Here is a 22,454-nt window from a genome sequence, read left to right as displayed (position 1 = left end):
TTAAAACCAATAAAGACTAACAAATTTCAAAGCCATGGCTCACCTGGTCTGAAGGTACTTGATCCTGCAGAGCATGTCCAGATGTCCGGCCGAGTACTGCTCGATCACGTCCTTGACATCGTAAGGCCTCAGCGTCTCCTTGAAGCGCTTCTTGTTGAGCAGGAAGGTCATGATCCTGACGCACGCACAAAAAAAAACGGGGCACGTCTCACCTTTGTTGGCCGAGAACACACGACGGGCAAGCGGCAGGCTGGGCAAACCTGACGGCCCTGATGGCTAACTTGAGCGTGGGGATCATCTCCTCCAACAGGATGTCGGGCGGGAAGCCACGCTCCTCCGTCACCGCCTCTGCAAGTGCCGCTGCATCTGCCGCAACATTTCATTGCGGTTATCAACCGCAACGCTGATGACTAGAAGTGCTCCTGCTGCACACACCTCATTTTTGACTTGCTTGCATTCATTCATAGTCGGTCCGAATGGAATTAGCAACCGCATTAGCCATCATACGGACATGAAAGCCCGCCGGCACTTTTTTTTCGCCGTACCTTCGGAGCTGTGGCGCAGCGTGGACGCCCTCATGCGGAAGGCGGTGCGGAAGCGTTCGCGGTTGCTGAACCCGGCCGGCTTGGGCTCCTTGGAGGGACTTTCCTCCAGCGCTTCGGCATTGGCCGCCATCTTCCTACTCGCCGCCACTGCCACCGCCGCCATGGTTGGACGCGCGTTAGGAAGGCGCACGCGCTCCAGCAGCGTCATCTTCTGGCTGATGGACCACACGGTTGTCATGGTTACAAGCGACACTGCTGGGGATCAAGGTTATTATAGTTGAGGAAACTCATGAAATAACTACAATTGGAAAAAAAAGTGTTAACGAAATAAAATAAACACAAAAATGATTACATTAAACTACAATTTAATTGATGAAACTAATGAAAACAATGTATAATTACAGTGTACATGTCCATCATTTTTGTTTTTATCATGATATCATCAATGAACTTTTGGAGTGTGCATTACCGAAATAGTCTCATTTCGGTAATGCTGTACGTTCTAACGGAAGCCTTTGGAGAATTGTAATTATTTAACTTTATCCCACAATACTTACTTTTTTTATATTGCATTTTATATATATACACACACATTTATTAAAACTAACAAAAAAAACTAAAACTAAAACTAAGGAAAATTAACAAAAAAAAAACCGAAAACAAAGCCTTGGTGAAAACAAAACTGACAAACCCGCTCTAAAAACGAATGAAAACTAACTGAATGTTAAAAAAAAATCTTAACTAAAAAAACGAATTAAAAATAAAACTACTATAAACATGCTGGGGACTAGTATGGGGTGGAAATAAATTTCACATTGTAATGTGATAAGTTTTATGTTTTAATGTGATGAGTTTCATGTTTTACCATCAAGTGACAACTTTCACATTTTGACAAATGAACTGAAGTTTCACGTTGTGATGTATAATTCATTTCACGATTTAACGATTAATATGTTAAAAAATGAACTGGCATTTGGCAAACCAAAACGAAGTGAATTGCTTCAGGTTCAGCTTCCTGTGGGAGCCCCATGAAGGTTATGTTTGTCTTTTTTTTTTTCAAACACTTGGCCATTTTCTTTTTTTTTAATGTAGCATAAATGCTCGCTCGTGTTCATGTGAAACTCATGATCGAACGCGAAATGTTTTTGGGTGTGGCAGCAACATGCTTTGGGATGTGACTTTATTTTTTTTCCCTCTACAAATAAAAATAATAATAATTTGTTCTTATACTTTTTGTGAGGTTGTTCTGCCGTGAGATTTTTCAAACACGTGCTCTGGCGCCTTGGCTGAAGGTTGGGATAGCAGCGAGCGGACGCCATGGAGGAGCCAAGGTCTCGTGGGGCTTTTGCCGTGTTTGAGGGACACCACAATGCGTCCTGGCAGCGACGGAAGACGCCAAGACGCTTTCTTTGTCGAGCGATTGTTGGGCGTCACAAAGACGAGAGCACTCGGTGGAAAACGAGACTCCTGCCGCGGGGGGGGGGGGGGGGGGGTGCGGGGGGGGGCAAACCCGACACCGCCACGGCCGCTCTTATAGGCAACAACAATGTCCGCCTCTTTGGGGCTTTGGAAAAGCCACAGAAGAAGAAAAAGAAGAAGAAGGGTGGCCGCAGAACGCTGGCTGCAAAAGGATGATGAGAAGTTGCTGCGGATCAACCAAATTAACAAGCCGACTGGTTGTTTGTCACTGAAAGGGAGCGAACAAAAGTATTGGGACAGCTCCTAACCTTATTTCTCTGTAAATTCCTCGACATCAGTTGGCGACCAGTTGCTTGTATGTGCACCGGGGTGAAAGCAATTTGGGATTTTCATGATCGTTTTTTTATTCTGTTTGGACTTCTGTGTTTCAAGTGCAGCGAGTTTTAATTTATTTTTTTTTAGAGCAAGTTTTAGTTTTTATTGTAGCTAGTGTTAGTTTTGTGCAATGAAACACTTTACCCCCCCCCTGCCCAATCTTGCTGCTGTAGACTGCAAATTTCCCCAGTGTGGGACAAATGAAGGTTATCTTATCTTATCTTTTAGTTCGTTTTAGAAATATCAGTCTTCAGTTAGTCTTTGTTAAAATTTCATGAACAAAAAAAATAATTTTTTTCTTCAATTGGAGTTATTTTGTTTGTTTTCGTGAACTCAAATCAGCTTGATGCGCAGCGCCATCGACTGGCGACCAGTCTATTGTTTGTCTGAAAGGACTGTTGTCTTACAACCTGTCATGGCTTGTCCCTACCTCGTGATGACATCAAGGTGATCCTTCCTGCGTGGACATCATAAAGACAAAGACAAATGTGTAAAAAAAAAAACAATAACACAGTTGGATGAATTGACTACTGTGTTATGTGTGTGTGTGTGTGTGTGTGTGTGTGCGTGCGGGCGTGCGTCCACGCAACTCACCTGAAGCACGGGAGCGAGATGATGGTCTCGTAGAACCTCCACGTAGCGATGAGGTCTTCCCTGATTGGATTGGTGGAATAATAGCGCCACGCCGACTGCAATAGACACACGCACACGCGCAGTTGTCCAATCGGCTGGCCAAGAGCAGGCCGACGGGGTCTCCTCTCCTCTCACCTGGATGAGCCCGGCGGCCGGATGGCGTCTCTTCTCAAAGTGTTTCTGTCTGTGCTGCTCCTGGACCTTCAGGGCCAGACCAGAACCCAGGATACCCTGCATCACCAATGTGACATCATCCATGTGATGTCATCAATGTGACGTGATGTCACAGGAATGATCATCATCAGGACGTCATTAACGTGACTGTCAACATGCCATGACAGTGACATGTGCAAAAGGGGAGATCACTGTCATCAATGCGACACCATCACTGTGACATCATCAACATGACAATCATGTCATCGTCCTCATTGTGAGATCGATGTGAAACCATTATTGTGACGTCATCAAGGTGACGTAATCAACATCACATCGTGTCATCAATGTGAAATCAGCAACCTTGACATCATCCAATGTAACAAAATCAAACCTCACATGCCTCACTGGGATGTCATCAATATGACATCATCAACGTAATGTGTCCTCACTGTAATGATCACATTGTCACTGTGATGTCTGTGACATCATCAACATGACATCATTGCATCATCATCATCGTAAAATCATAAATGTGACATCACTAGAGTGATATCATGAACGTGACATCATCAATGGAACAAAATCACAGGGACAACATCATGATCAATAGCCGCGGTTACGTACAGCAGGCAGAGCGAAGAAGGAGACGCCGATCAGCGCAAAGGTTCCGGCTAAAAGTCTCCCCGCCCACGTCTTTGGCGTCTTGTCGCCGTAGCCGATGGTGGTCAGCGTGATCTACGCCAGCACACCGCGAAGCAACTTGTGATATTTGCACGCCGCAGGGGCCGGCTTTACCTTGCGTCGCGTTACGTACCAGCCCCCACCACAGCGCGTCGGCGTACGTGTCGAAATCCTGAGCTTTGGGCGGGGCGGCGGTGTCGTCCTGATCGGACACGTCCAGCGACACGTCGTCCTTCTCCACCAGGTAGACCAGGAAGGACGCCAGGATCAGCGACAGGAAGCCGATGTACCAGGCGGTGATCAGCTCCTACGTGCCGCAGCGCACGCACAACTCTCGTTTGCGATAACCTTTCACATGTGTTGACACGCTCCCATGCGTAATCATATGTGAGGAGTACATGGGAACTATAAATAGCTCAGTAAAGCACGAGGGGACATTTCAGCAGTAAACATGAGCAAAAAAATAAAATAATATTGGGCGAGAAATGTGAGAAAGCGCCGGTGTGCCCTGCTGTCATTTGGCTCCAGTCCCCCAGGGGGCGTGGCGTCCTACCTTGCTGTGCGCGTAGATGGCCGAGCCCAGCAGCTTCCAGGTTCCTCCTCGCCGGTCCATGCGCAACATGCGCAGGATCTGCAGGAAGCGCAGGCTGCGCAGGGACGTGGCCAGCACGTTGCCTTGGTTACGCACCGCCACCACCGGCACCGACGCCATCAGAACGAAGATGTCTGCACCATCCCATAATGTCACAAACTTTACATAGTGCGGCTGTCTTCGCAGTCTTTCACTCATTTTCCGACCCCCCCCAAACAGCTGAAATAATGAAATGGTCCCCAACAACCGAAAGGGACTTTCTGGCACCAAATTTTCAGACTTGCCCTGTCACCAAAATGAACATGTGCCAGTTTTTATGAGAATCACACGTGTGTCTGTCTGTGAAAATAGAGAAATGACACATCGAAAACACCCTCATCACTAGAAAGTAATTTTTATAGGGTGGACTAAAAAGTTGAGTCATCTACAACGTCAAATGATGAATCGAATAGTCAAAACACTCACAGGAGCATTTACAGTATGTGAGTCCACTGTATAAAAATCCCCATGTAGTGTTTAGGGTGCCAAGAAGGAGCGTGTGATGGGCGTCCTTACCCAGCATGCAAAGCGGCTTGCGGGCAAATTTGAGCCTCCCTCTCCATCCTTTGTAACGACAGCAACATCCCGCAGCCCAAATGCGCAACGCAAATTCCGCCCCGAAGATGAAGATGGCAAACGTCTCCTGGGAAACGGTAAAAACACACCGTCAGGTTTGTGTGGGGACGTGCGCGTGCGCGTGTGTGTCTGTGAGTAAGTGCGTGCGTGCGTCTGAAAGCTCACCAGAACCACTAGCCAATGAGCTGACGTCTTCTCATGCTCTTTGAAGGTTGTCAACACAGCCAAAATTAAACAGCCAAGGACGATCAGAAATCTGCAAACACGCATAGGTGACTTCATTAAAAAACAAACAAACAACATCAACAACAAGAAAAAACATTCCAGTTGAACAAAGATGTGTAGGGCCAAATTTTGAGCACTAAGGGGCAGCACACTTTCACTTGAAAATGAAACTGCAGGTGGCCGGGCAAACCCTTTTTTTGCTGAATCAGCAGAATAGATATAACACACTTCACATTTCGAAGGGGAAAAATGCAACACAAGCTATTTAAGTGAATTTGGAATAAATGAATGAATGAATGAACACGTTCTGCTTGCTTGACAACATTCTGGATTTTGTTACATGGTCTGTCAATGGCAGATTTGAAACCCTAACAAATATTTAGGCTACAGGTTTTGGGACAGACCGACGAAGTGAAAATAAAAGGCACTGAAAGTTCAATTTCATGCATGGGGGTTACTGAAACGTTTTCGTTTGTCCTGCTATGAATCGAAATGTCCACCAAATTTCATGTCACTTGGTAAAACTGGTGACTGGAGCTTAATTTTGTTGAACTTTCCACATGACGTGACTGAATTCCAAATGGCTGCTTCAAATCAAGATGGCCGACTTTCTGTTCAATTTTTCTTACGATCGACATGTCCACCAAATTTCATGTTACCGGTAATTTTAAAAATATGTAACTTTTCAGGAGACACTACTACGCGTGTATTGACGTCGGTGACCATCATGTCCTTGACGCCTCTCAACGTCAAGATCGCATGGAAGACAATCGATGCTATTTCCCGTTTGCCTTCAAGTACGATCTATCGATCCATATATCGATAGATCTATATTTATATACAGTATATATATAGGCAACAAAAGTGAGTACACCCCTGAGTGAAAATGTGTCCTTATTGCACCCAATTAGTGATTTTCCTTCCCTCTTGTTAGAGATGTGTTCAATTTGGTGCTCTTGCTCCCACACTCCGTAATCCTCCTCGCTGAATATACAACGGGAAGGTCGTCTTACTTCTGCTGCTTCAGCTGCGAGTGAGTCGCTCATGCTTTCTGGAGGTCGCTCGGCTCACAAAGGAGACGAAAGAAAGTTCTTTGCGCCGCTGCCATTAATCCGCTCCGATCCGCGGAGCCCGCGGGAAGCATTGACACCCACCCCCCTTCCGGGCCGCACCCCCTGAGGATTCCTAACGAGCAACTTACTGCAACTACGAGATCCAATAAACAGATTGCAAACGCAGCAGGTCGGGACGTGTCCTTTGTGTGGGAAAGCACGAGAAAAGCGGAACCTTCACAAACTTCTCATCGAATTGAAAAGTAGATCAAAGCGTCTATGTCAAAGCGTGTTTAAAAAAAACAAAAACAAAAAAAAACTGAAAAATAATTTTAAAGTATGTTCTAAATGTTATTGGTTAAAGTAAAACTAAAAAAGATCTAAAAGATGTTTCTGAAAACATCGTAAAAATACGATCAACAGTAGCGCTGGGTGACTATGGGGAAAAAATATTTAAATCCCAATTATTTTGCTGGACAATGAAATTATGAATAAGCAAGATTATTCGTTGATTTTCAAACTTGCTACAGTAGATCACCACATACTTGCAGTGTGGTACCCGCAGATTTACCTACTCACAGATTTTTTTAAAAATACTTTTTTCAGTGAAAAAAGCTGGTCTAAATTGAGGTGCAGGTGGTCTAATCCTACGAAGATTGCATTCTGCAAAATAGCAGCACTACAATCCTGGAACCCACAAAAAAGGGGGACCGTTTCGGCCTTCCGATACACCAGAAATTTCCAACCCCTTCGCAACCCAGGACTCATCTCACAGTAACTTTTCCATGCATCACATTCAAGCGGAGAACTGCGCTGACGTCACTTTTTATCCGGCACATCTGATCGCTGTCTCTTCTTCTTCTGCTGACAGGTGGAAAGTTGCTGAGAGGAAGATTAGCCCAGCCAGCGGCGGAATTCTGACGGGAGCGCTTTCTGCTTTTGCGGTCCGACTGATGTCAAACAAACGAGCGTGATTAGCGGCGCTAATTGGCTCCATTAGTGCACGTTAGGGAGACGGCAGTTAATCGGGCCTGGCGGAGTATAATGAGTTTCCTCGCCAGGTTGTCCCAAAGGTCCCCAGAGAGGGGAGGAGCGGCGGTACGACCAATTGAGAAAACGTTGATTTTTATCATTACGTCGATTATGATGTGGGAAGTTTCACATGGATTTTAAAGTTAGGCAAGTAATCCGTTGTGTGGATTAATTAGCGTTAATCACCGTTATAATACAATTTTTATCCATAATTCTTGTTATATATCATTACATTACATTTATTGAGACGATTTTGGGGCTGGCCTGGTCCCTATCCCCTATGAAATGTGGGGGTGCACTTTATAGTTTTGAAATGTAATATCACCATTCGCCAGTAGATGGCAGACATCACTGGTTCGGAAGTGCATGGTCCTGTGTGTCCACCCTGTGGCGCTGATGAAAAATGGTGGCCCCTTCGAACATTTAATTTGCCCATCACTGTTCTGGGACTACTAAGTAGTAATAGAAATATCGGAATATTCAACTGTATTATTCGCCATTTTTTCAAAGAGGATAAAGAATATGTGACAGTGAGTATCATTATATTATCCGTCTAGTTGTTTTTTTCTACCATTTGTGTTCAAATATCCGTTTCTTAAAGAGCTGCAAAACAACGACGAGTATATGTCAACCGCTAGCATGCCAATGGCATTTTTCATTTTTTGTTAGCAATAAGGGGCCCTTTTGAAGGCAACTTTTTCAAGGCTTGTTTGGTAGAAAGAGCAATAAGATCCCAGGAGGAGAATTAAAACGAAAGCAACACTCGCTGTAAATAATTCATGGTCATTTGCCTTCTGTGTCGATGTAGATGAAAATTTATCCAAATCGTATTTTTATGACAAAAATCAGACTTAAAAGTCCACAATGCTCATCTTTAACTTAAGGCCATGCTCCCAAGTTACATCAACTCTTGCATGTTGTCATGGAGAAGTGTTGTTTTTCTAGATGAGGACGAGGTGTTCCTATTCTTGTCGCTGACTCAGCATATTTCCAGGTGATGCTGTGGGAGAAGCGACGCCCTGGTGTAACCTCATCTTCAGGAAAGCCGGACTTTAATTACATTTGATTTCCCGCTCGCTTAATTAGCGTTTAGACAACGGAAAGCGAGCCGTAAGAACACCTCTCGGCGCATTGGAGAAGTCAGGATGTCACACAATGAATCAGAGAGATGATGAGAAAGAAGCGGAAGAGAAGATAAATGGACGTGAATTGACCAGTGTGAAGCGTGACGTTGATGAAGGTCATCCATCTCACATCGATCAAATTTGCCACCGATCGTCTATCAAAGTGATGGACAAGCCAAAGGTTGGATGACAGTCAACTGGCCCGCTTCCATCGCCATCTTGTAGCGTGCCAACATGCACACGGGATAATCAGTGTTGTTAGCACTCGTTAGCTTCCAAGTGCTAACAGATGCTGCGCCGGGGTTACCGTGAGATGAAGCAACACAGCAAGAACGCCACGACTAAATATAGACGTGCGACCAAAAAAAACAAAAACAAAAAGCAACAAAAAAAAACAAAACAATGGTGAGCCAAATGCTCCTTCACCAAGACATGATGATCTGATTTTATGTAGTAGCCCGGGCTGCTACAGAATCTGACTTCCATATTTGTGCTTGATGACTCTAACTGTGACAATGAGTGCAGGAGCCAGTTGGCACGAGGGAGTCATGAGAGTAAGTTGCGAAGTGAATAGGCAGCCCAGTTGACACGAGCGATTCGTGAGATAGAATTGAAGGAGAATGGAGCAACCACCCGTAAGGAGCGAGTTGGGAATGAGTCTGCAGCCACTTAATGCGATCGAGTTGATGCGAGCAAGTTGGGAGTCAGAGGGAGCAAGTCGGGAGCCAGACGTGAATGGGTTTGAAGCGAGCGAGTAACGGAGAGTGTCGAGAGTCAATCTGCAGAGAGTTGGTGTGAGCGAGTCGAGAGCTAGACGCGAGTTAGATGTAAACGAGTGTGGAGCGAGTAAAGAGCAAGTCAGGGGTGAGCATGCAGAGAGTCAGGAGCGAGTTGGGAATGAATCCGGAGCGAATCAGTCAGAGCGAGTAGTCACGAGTGAGACGTCAGGAGTAAGTCGGCAGCGAGTCAGCAGTGAATCAGTATGGAGAGAGTCATGAATCAGTTGGAGCTAGTCAAGAGTGAGTCGGTCCCAGCTCGCTCCCAACCTGATACCGGCTTACCGGGACTCCCGCTGACTTGCTCCCTGTGACTCGACTCTGACTGACGACCATCTCAGGAATGAGTAGCGAGTTGGGTGGAAGTCTGGATCAAAATGTCGTGTGTGGGAGGGGGAGTCAGTAGTGGATCTGGAACAAGGGCAATGAAGTTAAAGCGTTGCCCCTGATGATCGAAATGAATGAAGATCAAACCGGGTGTGCATAGGGAGCGAGTAGGTAAGAGGGAGGAGGTACAGAGCCAGTTGCGAGTGACTCTGCAGCGAGACAGCAGGAGCGAGTCGTCATCGGGAGTGAGTCGTCGGGAACGCGTTGGCAGAGAGTCAGGAGCAATTTGGATGCAAGTCGGTGAGAGCGAGTGAGCAGCAAGTCACTTTTAGCTGAGTCGGGGCCCTACGACATGCTCCCAACCTGCTAGTGACGTCCCCTTCCGTGTTCCGACTCGGGACTGGCCCGGACCGACTCGATGGGCGCAAGCCTGAAGCTCGTGTGTGCGAGCCAGTCGTGTTGTGACTCGGGAGCGAGGTCAAGGCCCGCTCCCCGTTAACTTCTCGTTGCATCCTCCTCCTCGGCCGCTCTTGCTATGCTCGTCACGACTATGTCTCACCTGACAAAGAGGTTCATTACGGAAGGAACATTTTGTGCGGGCAAGAAAGTGGCGACTCTTGTGGGAAATGACGAGCCTTATTAAAAAAACGAGGAGACTCGTGTCAGTGTAGCGGATACATTGGGCTGACTCGCATACAGGCCGCGTGCGTTTAGTTACCACCGCGTGCGAATGTGAGGCTGATCACATGTCTGTGATTGATTGGGGACCTAACCAGGGTGTCATTTGCCCTTCGACAGACTCACGCAAATAGATGATTGGATGGTGATTCCTCACGTTATCTCCTCTCACTTTCACGCCAGCCCCCCCCCCCACCCTGTAAATTCCCCTCCCCACTCATTTAAATCCCCTTCCACCCTCTCCCCCCCCCCCCCCGATTAAATACATTGGCTGACACGCATCCCACTTCCATGGCAACAGCTGCTCTCACCACTCTCCCAGGAAGATCCCCCGGTCGCCATGGCGACACCCGCTCGCTTCCCCTTTTGCCTCCCTTGAGGAATCACCAGTCGTGCCTCGTCTGAGCTCGTTTCCATGGTGACGTGCAACGGCGGGCCGCCATTGGATGCCTGCGGCGGTGTGGAGTAAACAAACAAACATGTCTGCCACCACAATGTAGCTGTCTCGTCGTGAGGACGTTTGAGCAATTTTTTTATTTTTTGCATAGGGTTGACATCTGTGAACTCGTACGATCTTTGTCCTCACGAGTAAGAAAATTCTGCACACGAGTGGAAGAATTGAGAAAAATGTTTGGGCCTAATCCTCAAATGCCTTTTAAATTCCAATACAATAGTAGCTGCAAATCCATCCATCCATTTTCTGATCCGCTTTATCCTTACAAGGGTCGCGGGGGTGCGGTAGCCTATCCCGGCCGTCTTCGGGCAGTAGGCGGGGGACACCCTGAATTGGTTGCCAGCCAATTGCAGGGCACACATACAACCATTCCCGCTCACACTCACGCCTAGGGACAATTTAGAGTGGTCCATTATCCTGCCAAGTGTGTTTTTGGAATGTGGGAGGAAACCGGAGTACCCGGAGAAAACCCACACAGAGATGGGGAGAACATGCAAACTCCACACGGGAAAGCCACAGCCGGAATCGAATCCCGCAGCTCTGCACTGTGAGGTCGACGCGCTAACCACTCAACCACCGGGCCGCACTATGTCAACTAGCCATGGAAAAAAAAAAAAAAAAAAAAAAAAAAAAAGCTACCTTTGAAACCTTTTACTAGTGCGATAAATTGTCTTTTTGGGAGGGTGAAGAGCCTGAAAGTAGAAGGAAACTTTGCGGTACATCTCATGATGAAGATGAGGTCATCATGGGAGGAGTAAAAGCTTCTGCTATGCATAAGACACAGAATTAAGCTTTCGTATAATGTATGTTGCATTCGATGTAAATAAGAGCGAGCTGAGCCCCGCCAGCACCTCAACTCAAGATTTATGTCTCAACATTTTATTTCCCAAGAGGAGATGCACGGTGATGATCCATCTTGGTGAAGAGGGCGAAGAGGAGGAAGAAGAAAAAGAAGAAGAAGAGGAAGAGAAAGGAAAGGGAGGATGAAGAGGGGCCATGTTTCTGAATCTTACATTCCACAGACATTGGGGAAAAAAAAAAGGGGAATGAATCAGGCAAGTTCTGTCAGCTGCACGACGACGAGTCCTGTGATCCATTTCGCCAAATGAACGTTTTTGTCACAGCAGGAGTGGAGGCGAGGAGTGATTTTTCATTCGAGTTCGTTTTTATATTATTTTATTATTTATAAATTATCATTTGGGCATTGGAAAAATTTATTTAGTTTTAATTCATTTTCAAAGCAGCCTTGTTCATTTTTAAGAATTTTTATTTTTGGATTACTTTTAGTATTAGTTTTAGGGGTTTTTTTTGCATTCGTCGGGTGCACGATTTAAAAAAAACAAAAAAGGTCACCAAGTATTGTGTCATAAAATTAAGCTACGATTGTCAAACGACTGTTTGATTTTCCGTCTTCGAAACGGACACGGAGCAAAACCGTCAGAAAGCCGTTTCACATCAACCCTGAAGCCTCAATCTAAGATATTCATTGACAAAGATGAAAACAAAGGTTAGTTAGTTCACTTAGTTTTTTTTAACTGAAAGCTGTAGTTACTGGTGGTTTTCGTTTTTAGAAAAGTATTTTAATTTTTTAAAAATTTTATTTAGTGAGCAAAAATGTTATTTTCGTTTGAGTTTTAGTTATTACATAGACGTTATAGAAGAACAAATAAACTAATGACATGGTGAAAAATCACATGCACACTTTTGGACTTTTCACGATGACGTTTACCCGCTGCAGCAGAGGTCCAAAAGGTTGCCTGCGGGGTGTGTGTGTGTGTGTGTCCTCCCAAGTGGGCTAGCATCACAGTCTCTGGAAGCTTTTAAGCTGTCTAAGCAGGAATGACCCAGCCAATGTAGGGGCACATACTGTCAAACAATTGATTGGTCGCCATTGTCAGTACGCCAATAGACAAAAAAGTGAGCATGTTGTCAGCCAATGCCAAAAAACATGACGGACAGCTCACCTGTCGAATTCACTCGAGGGAAGGAAAAGATGAATAAACATGTTGAACCCAGACTGGAACCTGCAACCTGTGAACCGTGAGGCAGAGGTGCCGACCGCTCGTCCGGCGTGCCGTCATTTGACATGTCCTCAACGTCTTTGCGGTAAAAGCTGAAACCGAGTTGAAGGACGGCGCAAGTCGTGACAGCCAATCAACCGCCGCCGCCCGAGCCTCATTAACGAGCTGGCCCGCGTTTAATTAGTCAGCTGGCCAAAGGCGGCCGGCCGGGAATGGGACTGACCTCACTGAGATCATCAGAGGAGACTTCATTGCCACACCGCAAGTCAGCGTGTCCAACTCGACAAAGCCAACGAGCGAGAGAACACTCAGATGTCACCTGAGTGGCTCACCAACTTCCAGGAGTGACATCGCACTTCTTTAACTCCTTCAGTACTAGCCAATTCTAGACCAAGTCTGAAAAGACGTTTAAAAACGTCTTTGGGAGTGAATGAGTTAAGTCACATACACGCCAACTACAAACACGAACAGGAACAAACATGTCATCCTCCACACATGATGATGATGAAGATGATGATGGTGATCAAAGTTAGGCAAGCCCCCTCGCTGGGCATGTATAGCACTTTGTATACAGCGGTGGTTGTTTCAAAGTGCTCTCTAAGTCCAGTCGAGTTGGGTTGAGAGTTGAGATGATGATGATGATGATGACAGCAACAAAAATGATGATGAAGATGACAGCAATGAAGACTATAATGATTAGTTTGATGATGAAGATGGTGATCAGTGAGAACACTGCAGAACATTAAGATGAAGATGTGATGATGATGATGATGATGATGAAGTTCATGGTCACAAAATGACGAGGAATGTAAAGATGGTAAATTTGATAAAGACGATGATGAGGCCCATAAAACTGATGGTGACGATGAAGGCGATGATGAAGATGTCGATGTCGCTAGTGCTGCTGATGAGGATAAAGATGATCATGATGATGATGATGAAGATTCTGATTTCAACGAAGTGGAGTGTTGATGATGAGGCCGATGAAGGTGATGACGAAGCTGATAAAAATGAGGGTGATGATGTCAGTCATGAAGTTAGGCTGATGATGAAGGTGATGCTGATGAAGATGATGAATCGAGTTGATGAAGATGATGAGGGCTTTTATGATGCTGTTGAAGATGATGACGTTGACGATGCTGATAAGGGTGAAGATGGTGATGATGATGATGATGATGATGTTGGTGAAGATGCTGCTGCTGCTTCCACATTTTTGGTTAGTGGGCATTTTTAGAAGTGGTTGCCTGGCAACTGAGACTCTTTGTTGTACACCACTGTGTCATCTTGCCTGCTGTATACACACACACACACACACACACTATGGCTGACATGTTAAATCGATGTTAGCGTGTTCCATGTATGAGCTTGTCACATGTGCTGCTGTCACATGACAAGGCAATCTGTGACACGGCGCAATGCGCGCGTGTGCAGGATTCAACGCGATAAGAGGAGATCCAAAGGGGGAGCAGATGCTCCCCACCCGCTCGCCCGCACCCGCTAGCCCATCCTGGGCGGTTACCATGGCAATAATTCTGGTGGTTGCTGTGGCGACGATGCGCTCCAGATGCCAGCGGGGAGCGCATCAGGTGCAAAGTGGCCCGTCACAGCGAAAACGAAGCGGGGAAGTGCGTCTGGCGGAAAAGCCACACGCTAACGACGCAACACAGTGCAAGTGCAACACGCGCGTCAACCTACGGAAAGCTTTTCCTTTTTAGTTGAACAAAACTTCCTTTAACTTCCGGGATCAAGGGATGGCGCTACACGGGGGTGATTAGAGCGCCGTCAGAAATCTGTGTAACCCTCTGACACAACGTTCTTTTTTTTCATGGCCAATTTGCACCTCAATATGAGTCACCACTTCGTGCTCACAGCCCTAGATGAGACATTTCTACGGTTTCACAGTCATAACAGCCCTCAAGGAAAGCACAAACTCCAATATGGCCCGTGACAAAAATGACTTTCAACACAATGAATCGAAAGTGCAAACTCCACATGCAAACTGTGAGGCGGATGTGCCAAACCCATAAAGTAAATCAACCGACAACTGGCATGATAGAAATACTGACGAGCTCTCGTTTCGCACGCAACATCGTGCGTTGTGGTTGGACGATGGCGCTGCGTGTTCTCCAGATGTAATTATCCCCTCAAAGGCAGGATGGCACAAAGAGCGCCATCCATCATCCAGGCTCAGCCGTACGCCTGACGAAGGCGGCTAGCTCTCCTCCACGGCTCACGTCCTCACGCCATTCCAATTTATCACAAACGGATTGGAAATATATATATATATATATATATATATATATATGTTTTTTTTGTTCTCGTCTGAACTCATTCGGGTGTCGTTTGTCTTTTTTAGGGGACATTAAATGGAAAATGGAAGGTTAAGGGCAGCAAAGAATTGGAAACGTTGCTGTCATGACTTCTCTCGTCTTACTACTCAGAATAGACGTTTCTAAGAAATGTCATGTTGTGAAGTCAAACAAGCTTCGGGGGATGAGTTTCATTACAAAATTCAAAGGATGTCTGGAAATGACGAAAATGAGCTCTAAGTCTGCGCTTTATACTCAGGTAGCCGTCTTCCTTTGTCTTTTTAGGCAGGGATTCTTGAGACTTTTTTTTTATGCGGCTCATGATAGACAAATTTCTGCCAAATTTCATGACGTGAAGACAAACTGGCTTCGGGGACTCAAAGAACCGGTGAAAAAGACCAAAAATAAGCCGAAAATGGCCGTCTTGAACCAAAGCGGTCGTCTTCCTGGATTTTTTCACGAATGGCTTGTTGAGACTTTTTGGTGGTTCTACTCATAATAGACATGCCAACCAAATTTCATTTTGCAAAGTCAAATTGCCTTCTGAGGGAATTTAAAAATAAATAAATACAAGAAAGCCAGCGGGTGTGACCGAGCCAATTTTTGTTCCAAGTTCAAATTCATCAGGAACTCGACTGTAAAATTCAGTGAGTTTTTTTAGACAGTGAAAGCTTTTTCGATTTATTTGTCCTAGGAATTATAACGATGACAAACGAGAGGGCTTGGCAAAGAAAGAGTCCAATTGGAGCGTCACAATTTATGTTTAATTGTTCGTTTTAACAGGAAGTTAAAGTGAAAGTGACATCATCACAGTCACTGAGGCACAGAAAAAAAAAAGTGCTTGTCCCGTCAAAAACGGGGACATTGGTGCCTTTGCAAATAAATCCAACTTGTAGTGTCAGCATTCCCTGATACCTCCCCCATGCTGCCCACCCCCAACTGCGTCCTCTGTCGCCCTTCAGACCCCCCTGCAGCCCAGACGTCGATTTGGCCTTAAAAAACAAAACAAGTGCGTTAAATATCATCCACGGTGACTTTGGCCTCTCACAAGAAGCAAAATCTCTTCTCTGCTGTGCCCCCCCCCCCCCCCACCGGGTTGCAGACATTACAGGAAGCCCTCATTGGGCGACGACCATATTTGGGAATCCAAGCAAAAGTTCACAACGGAAAAGTGACTTTTCAATGTACATGAGACGTTAATTCCGGGTTATCACTGGCGCATACGGCATTTCCGCACCAAGCTACTAAAGTATCGTTGCCAAATACTAAAAATGTGATTTTTATATCCGAAATGCACTTTTTAAAAATGCTGTCTCCAAAACTGCGCCCTTGTGCCCTTCTACCCCACAGTGATGTCACAGTGGAGCCAATTAACATAAGCACCCGCTTAAATGAATATGACGCAAAAATATTTCACGTAAAATGATTTGAGATCAAATGATTTTGCTCTAAAATAATTTGAAGATGATGTGAAATTTGAAATCAAATCATTTGGATTTGAATGATTTGAATCTCTTAGGGGAGCTTGCTTTCATTTCGGATATCGTCTTGGGAACGGCGCTTGATTGATTACGCCATGAAGTTTTTGGTGGGGCGAGGACTGTCGCCTCTCAACTAAGTAAGTAGAAAGCAATCCATCCGCCTCCTCTGACAGCCAATCAGAGATTCGCCTGTGTCCAAAAAGCAGGAAGTGTTTCGCGAGGGCAGGAAGAGGAGGAGAGGCTCCATTAGGAAGGGGGTTTTTTTTCTTCCTTTTTATTAAGGGGTGGGGGGCTGAGGTTTGGGGATGAATAAATGATGAGTATCATTCACGCGGGAGTGCACAGTCAGCGGCCGGCAATTTCGCCGGGGTGGGGAGCCAGGAAATTCGATGCCTTTGAGAAGACGCAAGCGGCCCATTCCTCTACCGCTTCACACGTCTTTTTTCAATATGATTGTGAGCAGTGTTTTTATTCATACATAAAAAAAAACAATAATCGGCACAAAAATCCGAAGGCATGTCCACTGCTGCCAATAATGACGGCATGCCCATCGTTTTCAAATCATCTTTGAGATGAATTTGTTTTGTTTTTTAATTTTATGTTTCAGTTGATAGCTTCACTTAATGAAAAAGAATCTTTCATTGAAATCCATGTTTAGAAATTAATATTGCAGGATGTCGTAAAAAATAGGCTGACATAAAAATAAAATTCCGAAATAATTAATGTATCAAAGAAAGTAAATTATTGGAGAGTCGACATAAAAAACATTCTTACATAAAATAAAGTCGACGTGAAAAGATTTTATGGAAAATGATTGTTCTGTATGTAAAAAGTTGACTTTTAAAACATTTTGCACACAAAAATGAACGCGTCCTGAAAAAACAAAAACTAAAACTAAAACAAATGAAAACTAAACTAAAACAAAGCATTAAAAAATTAATTAAGAAGCTACAAGCCTACTTTTAAAATAAATTAAAGTGAATCTACAAAATTCCAAACCAAATCTGAGCCATCTCTCATGAAAACCCCCAAAACGAATGAAAGGCTGGCGAGTTCATGTGATCACATGAGCGGCCCAACGTGGCTGCGGTTTTGGGGCTGGGGGGTCTTTTACAAAGAGCAGATATCCTTTCTGAAGCCAGTAAGATCATCCTCCTTAGAGTCCTACCGAAGCCCGACGCTACCCCCCCATCCCCCCCGCTCTGCCCTAATGCCCCAAGCCTCACCCATTGATCGCCCTCTGTGTGTGTGCGCGCATGTGAGTATCAAATATTCTTGCATTGATGGTAGTGATTACGTACACGTTACATGTACATGCATATGATCCCTCATCACTCCATAAAAACATCCTTCTACTACTATGACAACAGCAGTATTATTACTGCTACTGATATTGTTACTGTTCACTCGGGGGCTGGGGGGTATTTTCAATATATGGGGTGCGAAGCGATTCAAGGGTAGTTCGATTGGAAAGTGGACCGCATCTTTTGAAATAAAAAATATATATTTTCAGGCTCGAATCATTTTTTTGTGACATCCCGAGAACTGACAGAAAATTATTTAGGTTCAAAAGTTTGGAAGTCAAATTTGGCGCAAAAAGATTGGATGTGAAACGATTTACTGTAAAATGATTTAATGTAAAATGAGTTGACATACAGTTTGAGATCAAAATGATTTGATGGAAAATAATTATAATTATCCCCCCCCCCAAAAAAATTTATAGATAAGATTTTTATGCGACAAAAAATTATTTAGAGTAAAAAGAATTTGACGATAAAAGAGTTGCTCCAAAAATAATTTGATGACAAAAGGATTTGACGGATGACGACAACATGATAAACTGTCCACTGGAATAATCGCTGTCCCTGAAAGGGTTAATTTTATTTGCTGCGTGATGACTTGGCTTGAAAAAGAGTTTGATGTAAAATGAGGTCAAGCACAATCATTTGGTGCAAAAACATTTCATGCTCAATCATTTAAAATAAAATAATTTCATGTGGGGCAAGTTGACATAAAATTTGACAATTTAAAAAAAAAAAATTGACAAAATGACTGGACAAAAACTAATTTAATTTGATGTACAATAATTTCACAAATAAGGATTTGGCATACACCGATTTGATATTTAAATGACCAAAAAAAAATATACGATGTAAGGAGAGTTCACAAAATATTAAAATGATTTGGCCTGAAGAGATTCTCCATAAAAGAGTTTGACGTCAATTGGGTGTCAAGGCAGTGCATCCTCGGATGAGTAATACTAATTAAGTATGTCCTCTTAAGAGCAATACTGTACAAATAAAGTATGTCTTGTGCTGAGTAGTAATAACCCTAAAGTACGTCTTCTGGCAAGTAACCCTCATCACAATCAAGTATCGTGTTCTGCATGCACGTTAATGAGCTGAGCGCGGTGCTGATTTACGCATGCTGGGACGTTTGCGCGGGAATGTTAGCGGAGATGTCGCAGCAGAGGCCCTCGATCACGTTAAAAGCGTACTCATGATTCACCTTTAACGAGACTCTCGAGTCACCCTCTTTTGACTCGACTTCGCCCAATCCATCATTTCGCGTCGCCGTCGCGGCCGCCTCGCGAGGGAAGGCATCGCCGTTGGCCTCCTGCGGCAGCACGTCCACCGCACAAAAATAAATAAACGTGTACATCACAATTCAATTAGTACTTTCAGGAAGCCCCTCCACCCCGCATAGTTATTGACATGTTTATTAGCTGGTTGATTTAGAGTCGTCAGTTTAAAGCGCGTCACATGACTGTTGATTGAAAGAGTCGAGTGACTCATTTGTTTCCGAGAGGGTCCAGTTAGTCAATTTAAAGAATCACTTGACTCTTTAAAGTGAGAGACATGACTTCGTCGATTGGAAGCGAGCAGTTTCGAGCGTCGTACATCAATGAGTGTGCTTATTAGCATCTCTTGGCAACAAATTAGCAAACATTAGCGAGTTCAACCTTATGGCTAGTTGTTTATTTGCTTACTTCTCATCATCGTCAAAGTTCATTAGCGTGTCAAGCAGTTAACGCTAATGCCACGTTATTAATTTATTGTTATTGTGCTACTCTTCTCTTCAGGTTTCTAATTCCTGCCACATTAGCACACAAGTCGCTAATGTGGCAGTTGACCTCCCCGAGACACTTCCTGTTCGCACGTAAGTGCCTTTCGACCGCCGCTGGCATCCTGCACGCCACCACTTCGAAGACAAGTCCCGATGGGAACATGAAAAAATATGAAAATATATCAATCGAATGCGTAAAAACCAGCTAATCGCCTCCATCGATCCAGAAGTGTCAAACGTGACAGCCAGATGGCAGCTGGTCATTTCATTTCTGTACGTTTGATTAGCCGACGCTAACGACTGCCAGGTTATGCAAAGTGACCGCGACCGCAAAGTGACCGCGAAGAATGCTCTTAAACACTCGCGGCACTTCCTGATACCCTCGCATTGATCAGGGAGTCTTAAGTACACGTGATGGGCGCACGCTCAAAAAAAGTGGTCATGTTGGTCAAGCGCAGGTTCAAGTAAGTGGCCCCGGCGATCCCAAAAGGCGTCCGTTTTGGCCACAAAGCTCTTTTGAGTGCACAAAAATGTGTTTGAAGCAGGATGAAAAACTTCTGGAGGGCAAGAAAGATCAAGGCCTGGCGTCAGCTGATTTCTTTCCACTCAAGACGCTTGACAAGGAACACCGCGCCCTCCCCGCAGCGATTGAACGCCACCCAGCAGGCGGGCCATTGGCTCATACCAATGAACCCGCCCATCCGACTTGTCAATCAGCTGCAGTGACTAATCATGTAACTCTTTAAACAACAAAATCAGAGAACTTTTATAATCAACTAAAATCAAGCAACCGCTCATTAGAATTTCACTTTGGCCGGTCGGGCCACGAAACATCCTGATGGTGTGATGTCATCGTCCGATGTCATTTTTGCGCCGTGTAAGAAAGAAGCTTGTAATGAGATGCAGGAACCAATCATAATCGAGGCACAAAATGGACAAGCGGCATCGTGGCAACTACCGGAGAGCGTCTGCCGTGTTAGTCGTTGAAAGGTTCGCCGATTGGCAACGCATGTGCCTTTCACGCGCATTTTGCAGCAAATTTTCCCGACGCACCGTACGAACCGTAAAGATGCAATCGGTAATGTTGATGCTCGGTGACTTGTCAGCTGTTGCGGCGCCCCTCTGATGATGATGACGATGTCAGACATTGGCTGACAAAAGATAGCGACAGCTAAACATATGGGGCGGCCATATTGGAAGGTTCGGAAGCCAGACGCGTGCTGACGGCTGACTCATTGAGTGTCACCGTGGCGGCATTCCTCGCTCGCCTTTGGCATTTGCCCGTTCGACGGCGACAATTACTTTCGACGCGGCACGGTGGGACGAAAGAGCGGCGGGTTGTTCAACTTGACACGAAATCTCCATTCACACAGAGACAGCATTCAATCTTTTCGATGGCTTGGATCAGGGGTGTCAAACTCATTTTTGTCGCGGGCCATTTTGGAGTTACGTCTTCCCTCGGAGGGCCGTGATGACAAAAAAAAAAAGAATAAACGTTTCATCATCACATCGTATTATTACTTGTACGCAAAAAAAAAAACTGATGGCTTACTAGATTTGAAATGAGTCAACTATGAGTTGTTTGTTCAATTTTTGTTCAAGTGCGTGTCAACAGCGTGGCAAAATTATTACAAAATCTCAACATTATGTATTACACATGACAATTTGGCATTTCGGTACAGATTTTAGCAAGCATCATGGAAGTTGGCACCCACGATTTGCTTTAGCGGACCACATAAAATGACATGACGGACCGAATCTGGCCCCCGGGCCTTGAGTTTGACACCAGTGGATTAGATGGTCCCAAAGCTGTCTAACAGCTGTGTTGCTTCATTACTGCATCCCAGAACAATCTCTTTCATGCAGAACACAAGCACGGTAAAATAAAGAGCAAAACGCCACCTGCAGTATGAAAAATGGTCTTTCGTGCCGGTCAATCACATTTCGGTCACCACCTTATGTTCCGTCAAGACAAAAAAAAAAAAATAGAAATAAAAAAATAAGAGTAAAATAAAAATAATTTGAAATATATGCATATCTGGATAAATAGTATCGAGTTAATGCAGAGTAAAATGGTGTTCTCTGATGAGTGATGTGATAGCACTTGTTCAAAAAAAAAACCCCACCTCAACTTCCAGTCAAGTTAAGTAACATTCACTAACTTTCCAAAGGAGTTATTGTTTATTTATTTCAAGTTCGACATCTCATCAAATCTCTGTAATTTTTTTCTCAATTTGCTCACATGAAATAAACATGTTCTGGCAAATGGAGGCACTTCAAGTTTTATGTTAGTCTAAAAAGCAATGCTAACTCATTTATTATTTGTCGTAAGTTGATCTAAATTTCTTTCTTTTGCTATTAATAAGGAGACACTGTTACGCAGAGATTCTATAACACTTTTGAAGACAAATGACACTTTTTCATCATAGCGGGAAGTTGGCAGGGTCGCGACTATAAATTATGGGGGGGTGGCATCTGCCACTCATTTATTTTCATTTCTGCCTAATGCACGACGTAGTCGCATCTTTCTCACGCTTTTTTTTTTTTTTTTTTACCATTGCAATGATAACAGGTGGCAAGGACGAGCACATTTTTCACAATTTGCGCTTGGGCCTGGCCCCTGAGCCCCCCCCCCCCCCCCCCCGCAAATATTGGGTGTCCTCCTAGAGAAAACCTCGCCTGTTGCACTGAGTTTCAAACACAGCAAATCCTAAACAAAGCTCTAAAGAGGACGCAAACATCCAAAGTAGCTGTCAATCATCATCACATGACAGGAGGCCAAGAAATTAAGAGTGACATGGAAGCGTGACGGGCAAGTTGTGTGTTCAAACGTGACCCAAAGACTAAGCAAACTAGAGTCCCCCCCCCCCCAAAAAAAGTGTGAGAATTATTT

General features: G+C 44.7%; 1 protein-coding gene across 1 annotated transcript in view; it reads right to left on the bottom strand.

The window, feature by feature from the left end:
- The window catches only part of kcnq3 (potassium voltage-gated channel, KQT-like subfamily, member 3), a 29,778-nt gene that overhangs the window by 5,811 nt on the left and 1,513 nt on the right, over positions 1-22,454 (bottom strand). The window contains exons 3-13 of the mRNA XM_086129554.1: positions 5,182-5,272; positions 4,957-5,083; positions 4,363-4,535; positions 3,943-4,116; positions 3,753-3,863; positions 3,108-3,203; positions 2,934-3,028; positions 2,770-2,796; positions 546-760; positions 261-366; positions 44-175 (exon numbers count right to left, since the gene is read on the bottom strand). Of these exons, the coding sequence (XP_085985680.1) occupies positions 44-175; positions 261-366; positions 546-760; positions 2,770-2,796; positions 2,934-3,028; positions 3,108-3,203; positions 3,753-3,863; positions 3,943-4,116; positions 4,363-4,535; positions 4,957-5,083; positions 5,182-5,272 (1,347 nt within the window). The remainder of the gene's footprint in view (positions 1-43; positions 176-260; positions 367-545; positions 761-2,769; positions 2,797-2,933; positions 3,029-3,107; positions 3,204-3,752; positions 3,864-3,942; positions 4,117-4,362; positions 4,536-4,956; positions 5,084-5,181; positions 5,273-22,454) is intronic.

This window comes from Hippocampus guttulatus, chromosome 14 (genome assembly GCF_054856545.1).
Source record: "Hippocampus guttulatus isolate MCC_2025c chromosome 14, RoL_Hgut_1.0, whole genome shotgun sequence".
Taxonomy (NCBI): Eukaryota; Metazoa; Chordata; class Actinopteri; order Syngnathiformes; family Syngnathidae; genus Hippocampus; species Hippocampus guttulatus.
This window is presented reverse-complemented; position numbering and strand designations above follow the sequence as displayed.